Source organism: Seriola dumerili, unplaced genomic scaffold (genome assembly GCF_002260705.1).
Source record: "Seriola dumerili isolate Sdu_G_001 unplaced genomic scaffold, Sdu_1.0 BDQW01000074.1, whole genome shotgun sequence".
Taxonomy (NCBI): Eukaryota; Metazoa; Chordata; class Actinopteri; order Carangiformes; family Carangidae; genus Seriola; species Seriola dumerili.
In genome coordinates this window covers 472,163-481,079 of record NW_019174329.1, presented here as the reverse complement: position 1 = coordinate 481,079, position 8,917 = coordinate 472,163, and the positions used below count along the sequence as shown (strand labels likewise).

General features: G+C 42.9%; 1 protein-coding gene across 1 annotated transcript; it reads left to right on the top strand.

Annotated features, from left to right (window-relative positions):
• Positions 1-7,043, top strand: egfl7 (EGF like domain multiple 7; the record flags this gene model as incomplete). Its single annotated transcript, XM_022744046.1, is given in 8 exon segments — positions 1-179; positions 833-955; positions 2,071-2,183; positions 2,734-2,829; positions 2,951-3,163; positions 5,080-5,156; positions 5,471-5,633; positions 6,543-7,043. Coding segments are annotated over 8 exon segments (984 nt in total), but the record flags the coding sequence as incomplete, so codon positions are not given.
• Positions 7,044-8,917: the final 1,874 nt, after the last annotated feature.

The window sequence follows — 8,917 nt, the reverse complement described above, 5'->3', positions numbered from 1 at the left end:
CGCCCGCCCTCCCTTTCATCCTCCTCTCCTCTTCCCTCCGCCTGGCACAGAGAAGAGTGTGAGAGACCGAGCGAGGGAAACGTGGGAAAGAGGAAGACAATGTACCAAACGCTGCTGCTCTCCTCCTCCCTCTTCATCCTTCATGTGATGGGCACTCCCCAGTTCTTCGCTCACCACGGGTAACGGCTCACTTAATACCCCTTCCTGTGTTTATTATGGCCTGTCATTCTTCCGGTACGTGAGGTCCCTCAGCTGTGGATCTCCACTTCAGCCGTCATTCAGACCTGTTTGCTTTAGCGTCCTCTCGACGTTCTCACCCACTGCGAATGTATACAGATTGGTCAAATGACATTTAAACGTTTTAAAGAGTGCACTCTCTCAGGACCACAGCTCTATGCCTCTGTCCGAGACTATTAGACGCACACACGAACGTGGGGGAGTCTGCGCGGCTCATGTTGTCACTTTCAGTTGATTTGCACAAAGACCAAAAATAAACTGACAGCCAAACGAAAGGTCAAGTGGAGCCAAAGAGGTCAAAGATCAACTCTTAACTTTGACACATTCGGGAGTGATTACATGGGTTAGTCAGGAGTAGTTAGGCTGCATGCCAGTATCTTTGGTGACAAACAGAAACCTTGAGGCTTTAATCTGGACTTGCTCAGGCTTTCTGAATCAGATGGAAGAAACTTCCAGGGCCTAAATATCTCTCTGGAAAACTAGAATCATCTAAAACCAGCTCGGCTGCGGGCGCAGATGCTATTTGCAGCCTCGAAAAGTCTGTATTTCAGGTCAGTTTTAATATTTGATCTCATGTCTCATCCATTTTTGGCAGGAGGAGGGTGTGTGGCCGAGACCTCCGTCACAACGTTGTCACGGCAACGGAGTCCTACGTCCAGCCGGTGCACAAGCCTTACATCACCCTGTGTCAGGGGCATCGCCTCTGTAGCACTTACAAGTAAGACACGCTCTCTTCATACAAACGAGCACGCAACAACACACTCCTCAACAAAATTAACAACAAAAATTGACTTTTTTATTTATTTTTTAATTTATTTTGCGCTTTTGTCGGTCGAGCTGAACCACACAGTCGAGCATTTACTGTACACGAGGACTCCAGTCAAAACAGTGTCAAAACAGTGTTCTAATTAAGCCTTGATAAGATGTTTATTTAATTAAGGGGTAAACAATGCTTGACATGTTTAGGAAGGGAGAGGGTTCGGGGTGTAGTCATAAATAGACCTAGACTTTCTCCCACACACACATACACACACACACACACACACACATAGATGTGCATTCTGCACAGAACTGGGTCATGGTGGCACATATTTGTGTGGAATCTAAATATCGAGCACTTTGTGTAACTACGGGAAATGAACTGCCTGCCTGCAGAGACTGCGGTTGTGTTTATTTTGGACCGCGTCTCCCTTCATACTTAGGCGCTCTCGATCCCTCTCTGCAGCTCTGATGCTTTCTAGTTCCCCCTTAACATTCCCTCAATTTTAATCCTTTTCTTTTTTTTTTAACTCTTCCCTCACCACTAAAGTTCAGTTTCACTTCTTTCTTTCTTTTTTTGGCTCATTATGTGGGCAGGTCTTAGGGCAATTACAGGCCCCTAAATCCCATGGTGGCTCTCCTCGCTTAGATGAAATTATTTGTTCCTTTTGTTTTCAGCAAACACATCTCTGGTCATGTTCACTTTGCTTTTAGCTTTTGCCTCAGTTTATCACCCAGCATCTCTCCTCGCAAACTAAACATACCAGAGTCTCAGCAGGCTGCAGAAAAATCTCAAATTTTAAATCTGACTTTGCATCTCTTCTCCTTCCCCTTGCTCCCTCCCTCCCTCCCTCTCTCCCTCTCTCCCTCCTCCTTCCCCATCTCATCCCTGACACACACTTGAAAGTCAGTGGTCCGTGGTTTCAATATTCCACCAAAATTCCCATTCTCTCATCAGCGTTCTTGCAGTCTGGCAGAACGCGGCGCAGACCGCACACATGAAGGCGATGACAGCATGAATAACCACAAATCCCTAACTGCTGTGGGTTGTCTTGTGTTTTTTGTCTCACACAGAACTGTGTACTCGGTGGCGTACCGGCAGGTGAGCAGAGTGGCGTCTCCTTCACGTTTCTACCCGGACTGTTGCCCGGGCTGGCGGAGATTCCACTCTCACAACTGCAACCAAGGTAAACTGGTCCCTCCATGTTGCTCCTGTATGACCTGCACCTGTATAGTGGAGGAATAGGAGGCTAATATCTTAGCTTAGCATAAAGAGTGGAAGCAGAGGGAAACAGTTAGCCGAGCTCTATTTAAAGGTGAAAGCAAGAAAGATTCTTTTAAAAAATGTTAAAATAAGACAAGCTGTGGTTTGATTGGTGGCTATGAGCTGGACTATTTCGTAGCCAGACACAACCAGGCAGCCGGCGAAAACTCCAGGAAGTCACTGCTCCTAGCCAAGAAATATTTCAGCACATAACGCCCTGTAATAACACAACTTTGTACAGATTAAAGAAAATAAACGTTAGAGGTGCTGATAGGCAGATTTTGTGCGGTTAAACAGAGCTGAAGCTACAACCAGCGTAGCTTAGCACAAAGACTGGAAGCCTCCAGTCTGGTTGTCATGCTGGTTGTAGCTTCATATTTTAAGGACTGGTATCGATCCAATCATCTTTCAGCATAAATCCAAATAAGAATATTTTCAACCACCTGAACTTTCCCTTTAAACGTGTCTTACAGCTGTGTGTGGACAAGCCTGTGTGAATGGAGGCACCTGCTTAAGACCCAACCAGTGTGCTTGTCCGATAGGCTGGACGGGCCACCAGTGCCAAACAGGTAAACAAACACACACACACACACACACACACACACACACACATTTACCTGCACGACCACACATGAGCTCTGTCTCTATATTCACACATAAACCCTCTTCCCCGTCTCTCCTGTCTGTCAGATGTGGATGAGTGCAGCGAGCAGCGGCCGTGCGCCCAGGGGTGCGTCAACACAGCTGGCAGCTATCGATGCGCGTGCAGGGACGGCTTCAGGCTCGCCGGAGACGGCCGTTCTTGTCAAAGCCTTCCTCCTCCTCCTCCTCCTCCTCTTCGTACCACCTCTCCCACTCCCACCCAGCCCAGCCAGGCAACAGTGGGTGGTCACCCTGACGCGGGTAAATGAGCAGCACAGAGGCGTGTGCGTGCGTTCAAACAGTATAATTTTCTGTCTTGCAGCAGCAAAGTGTCTGGAGCGCAGAAGGAAGGAACATAGCCAGCTTCGCGGTCCATTATTACTTTTGGTACGCGCTATGCCACTCTCAACTCGTACCGTGAGTAATAATGCACTGCGACTGGTGCCGACTCCAGACGGATGTGTTGTGGTCTGGGCCCCGTGCAGTGAGACTGGGACCAGTTGGACTTTGATAATGACTCAGTTGACTCCTGAGAGTCCTGCGAGTAAAGCAAACATCTGCCTCTAATAGAGGTCCCATGCTAATACAGACCTTTTTTTTTTTAATCCCGCACACTCCATTAGTTTCCTTAAAAATGTTGCAATGTTTTCTCTCACCATGAAAAAGTGGATTTTCATTTGTGTGTGCTTCCTGTATCTTAGCAACAAATAATAATACCCCCCCCCCCCTCCATCTCCATGTCTGCAAATGTGGTAGTTGACCCCAGGATATTCCTTTTTAATCTGTGTCAGTGTTATCGCTCTTTTGGGAATTTACGCAACATGAAACCTTAAAGAAATCTCCCCCTTATTTCAAATTTTTCCACCTTTGGGGATTTTTTTTGTGAGTCACTGTAAATCTAAAGGGAGCACTGTCTCATGTGTTGTCAAAGAAACAAATCTCTATATTAATGTGAGACTGCCAAATTTCTCAGGCACTGCTCCAAACTTCCTCATATTTATCAGTGTTAAAAAAAAAAAAAAAAGACTAAAATCACACAGAATGAAACTCCTCAGCTGAAATGAGACCGTTCACCCCCGTGACTCTACATGATATGGATTGATGAGAGTCCTGCGAGTGTATTGCTGAGTCATCAAAAAGCCAGAAAAACACATGAAGAAAGAGGGATAGAAAGAGAAAAAAAAAAACCCACTCGGTTTTAAAAAAAGAAAAAGAAAAAGAAAAAAGGACTTGGTGAAACCATGGAGAGTTATTTGTGGGAGTGTGTTGCTCAGTTTCACCGCTCGGTTGCCAAAATGCGAGGCCAGCAGAGATGTTTTACTTGAGGCTGTGTTCTTTTATCTGTCCATGCACACATGTCAGAGGGATGTCGAAGGAGATCACAAATATAAACACGGGTTTAAATGCTTATAAAGTAGACCATGGCGCTGACCCTTGCCAAGCTGCTGCGGAGGAGTGTTGGACTTCATCTGTCTCCATCTTCCTTTCTTTTCCTTTTTCTTCCCCCCACGACGACGTCTCCTTCTTTTCACTCCACACTTGGCCAACACTTGTGTTCTCATTCCAGCTCCATCAACCCTGTCTGCTGGGGGTCATCCCCAGCCCCCCCCCCCCTTTTCCTCCCCCTCCTCCTCCTCTTCTTCCTCCTCTTCACCCTGTTTCTCAACTCATTCTTGTATCAGTAATGGACCACATCTGGGAGAGATTGAGTCGCTCTCGAACTGTGTGCCGGAGCGCAGCCAGAGAGAAGAGAGGTTCCTAATTCTGCATCCCCGATCTTGGTCCCGTTTGTCCCCGGGGACGCTCCCCTCGGGTGGACGCAGACAGGCAGACACTTCCCTGTAACCGATGCAGGTTCACAGGAGGAATGAATGAGTCTATTTCTATTTCTAGCGACCTCTCTTTCAGTTTGTGTCTCAGCTTTTTCGGGCCGTTCCCATATCCATGATTTCCCCCCTCTGTGCCCAAAAATTCCCCCGGCCTCCCTGCAGCTCTGCGAACCTCTTCCTGGTTTCTAGTTTAGGGCCATGAATCACTCGAGGAGAGGGACTGATGAGAACAGGATGCCTCCAAGGAAACCTTTTAAGATAAAAACAAGATTAAACATACATCAGTCTCGCCTTTTTAGATCTATACACTCACCATCCTCTGTATATGTGTCTGTATGGTTTGTACAGGTGGAAGCTTCAGCCTGGCGGAGAACGTGACGGAGGAGGTACAGAGCCTGAGGAACAGAGTGGAGCTCCTGGAGAAGGTACAGGAGAAAACACATGAACACATGTTCAAACGCACACACACACACACACACACATATAAAAGCCACCTACCCTGATACCTCCCAGCCTCGCTCACCATGAACACCTCTGCTCCATTTTTCACTGGTCTGATGTAAAAACCAACGATTCTTTGAAATGCCAGACCTGCTTTTTTTAAAAATGCTTTACGGGGTTTTAAAAAAATAAATAAAAACAGCCTGTGTTTAGTGAAACAAACATGAAGATTAGTTGGGGATTATAATTATTTTTTGTTTACGAGGTGAGTAATAGTCCCTTTCCTCTCCCCGTGCAGAAGTTGCAGTTGGTCCTGACCCCGTTCAGCAGCTTCTTCCCGCTGTCGCTGGACGAAGGCCTGTCGGAGAAGACCACCTTACTGTCCCACTCCTTCCAGCAACTGGACCGCATCGACTCCCTCAGCGAGCAGATTGGCTTTCTGGAGGAGCGCCTCGGCACATGTGAGTTACCGCGGGCTCACCTTTTGATTGCTAATAGCTGAGAACGTAGCACTTAAGAGGAGGGAAAATCAATATTTAGTTGAACACCAGTGAAACTTTGTGTCCCAGGAAAGTCAGACTTCAACTTCTTCAAGAAGATCAGAGACCATGTAAAAGCCCAAATGCAACAGTTGTCCCATAATTGAATAAAATCAAATGTATTAAAGTCCATGTTAACAAAAAATCCAATAACATAATAAAATCTTGTGTCTGTAATGTAATAACTGTCTTGGCAGTGACTAAATAAGTTAAATGGTACAATCAAAGTCAATCAAACTATAAGTGAAATCAAATTTGAACCTAATTAGAACATTAAAGATTGTTTCACAGGTATTTGGTCATAAACCAAAAATATTTGACAATATTGAAAATCAGAAGAATCATCATGTTATAGCAGTACATCCTGAAAAGGACCATGAATGTCAGTGACTCAACATCACAAATATCGACCTCATGGCGGCGCTAGAGGAACAGACGTGGTCGTCAGGAGGCGTCGCCAGGGAAACGTGGCGGTCGGGAGAATGTGGTGGAAAATCCCATCTGCGTATCAGACGTTCCCCCCGCGTGGATCCCTGACCTAAACTTTAATAAACTCACAGCAGCTTCTTATTATAGTTTTTATGACATTAGGAGCTTTATCACATTTGGTTTTATTACATTATGTTCAATTATTGCATTCTGGGATCATGAAGCTCCAACTGTGAAAATCTGAGGCCAACAACCAAATTCCTCTCAGTTCGGATTAAAGTGGGGTCGCAGATTACAGTGGGTTCACTTTTAATTTTACAGTCGCTACCAGTAATTAAGGAGTTTAATTCAAAAAGTCGTGGTCAGTACATTGAGATATCTTTCTTCTCTTCCTCCCTGTAGGTTCTTGCCAGGAGAATTAACCACCGAACATCGGCAACCATCAAGTTAACAGTGACACAAACGTGTCAAGAGTATTGTACGCAGCAGAAGAAGAAGTGTGTAAGAAGCGAATGGCAGAAACAACCTCAGTCCTTGTTATGCAGGGACACAATCGTGGCACAAATCATCTGTGATTTTTTTCCCCCAACAGGTTCATTTACTTTTCCTGTTCAATCATTGTCAAATTTGTGATTTTGTAAAAGTACCTGTAACAGGGTCTGTGTCACCTTTACGTCATCCCTGTAACATCTAAATCAAACCCCCTGAGGGTCAAAGGTTAAACTGGCCACTTTGTTTCTGTGTTTGTTTTTGAATCAGTGCAGCTGTGTCCTCTGTCTGAGCCCCAGACGTGGACATCTGTATTTATCTATTTAAATTATGATTACTTTGTAGTTATTTCTCAGCGTTCCTGTAGACATTTTTTTACCTAGTTTTGTAACATTTTGTAATAAAAAGCCTTAATCAAAACATGTGTTGTGCTCAATAAAATGAGAGGATCACTGAATAAGGTTTGCAAATACACAGTCATGTCCACACTGCTGATGTAAGATTAGACAAACTCTCCATTAAGCTAAGACAACACTGGATGTCTCCGTCTGACCTCTCCTATACATAAACTCCAATCAGCAGAGGATGGAGTATTCAGATCTTTTACTTATGTAAAAGTATCAACACTGAAGTGTGAGAATACTCCCAAGTACTGCATTCAAAGGACACAAGTATTACCAGCTAAATGTAAAGTATAAAAAGTCTTCATCATGCAGAACAGCCCATTTCATAGCATTTTAAAGGAGATATTTGTAAGTTTCGCTATTGCTATGTAGCTAACGTTAGCATTAACAGCTGTTTACTTACCAGTCTAGAAGAAACGTTGCGAGTTCAGCATCAAACTTCATTCCTTTACTAAAAACTGTTTCTATCGCACCTTTTCTTCTACTGAAGTTAGCATGCTAACCAGCTAGCCCCAGCCCGGTCGGACTGTCTCGTCACTTTCCAATACCGAGTCACTGTAGCGCCCAGTGTGCCCTGAAGAAGTAGCACTTCTTATATTGTTAACGCAAGGATGGCTGAAGCAGCTGTTGATGCTAACAATGGCTATGTAGCAAAACATACAAATAGCTCCTTTCATAGATAACTTGAATTTTTAATCACCCATGTATTAACACGTGAACAGTTTTTATTTAATGTTACCTGATCAAAGTTTTTGTTTGTTTGTTTTTTTTTAAAAAAAAGGGTTTTATGATTTTCATTGTTTTTTTAAAATAAGTAAAAAAAAGTTTTGAAAATCAAATTTAAAGAAGATAAAAGAGATTGCTGAAAAAAAAAATCACAAAAAATGAAACTATCATTTCATAAAACTATAGAACAGGTTAATTTACCTCATTATTACCTACAAGTAAGAAGCAGTAAAAAATGAAAATGCTCTCTATCCATCTATTAATTGTACTTGTGAATTTACTTTCCGTCACTGATTTTAATATAAATGACAGTGGAAAGCAAAGCAGGCATTTCAATTCACAAAAACTTTAAAAAAGAAAAAAAAGAATGAATTTGTATTTATTCTTTTGCAAGGCATTCATGTCTACCCAGAGTAGGTGAACTCAAGAACACTACATCATCAATATTAAACCCGATACTATAATGGGCGTCTACCATGTGTGCATATATACACACACACACACACACACACATATAGTACAATAGGGGGCCACACACATAGAAGGCTCTGCAGGATGTCAGCCCTGTCAGCTACCACCAATTACACTTTAATAGCTTTGGTGAAAATCAGAGAAAACTTGAAGTCCTTTTTATTTTTTTCCACCCAAACTCAGCATGAAAGGTGCTTTATTAAGGTTCAGAATACTTTTGAATCTTTTCCAATATTTTACATAATAGTTTGTAAACGACTGCCCAAAAAAAGAAAAGAAAAGAAAAGAAAAAAGAAAAAAAAAAAAAAGTCAACCAGCAGGAGTTATTGCAGAGCCTGTTAGCCACTGGTTCAAGCTCATGACACAAAGCTTACAAATCACACATTTTCTGTTACAAACTAACCAAGAAACAAACAGGAAATCAATGGATAAAACACTCCATTAGCAAAATGTATATGGTATAGTTCATATTTTTGGAAGAAACCAATTTGGTAAAGTATTTTTTTTAACATTCAAACCACTTTCTGCAAAGGTTAAATCTGCTCTTACAGTTAAGAAAAAAGTCAATAAATACTATATTCAAACTAAGAAAAAAAAAATGTAGAATTTGATCAATTATTGTAAGTAGGGGCAAATATTCCACACTGGCCGTGAACATAACTGAAACCCTGACTGTCATGTACTTAA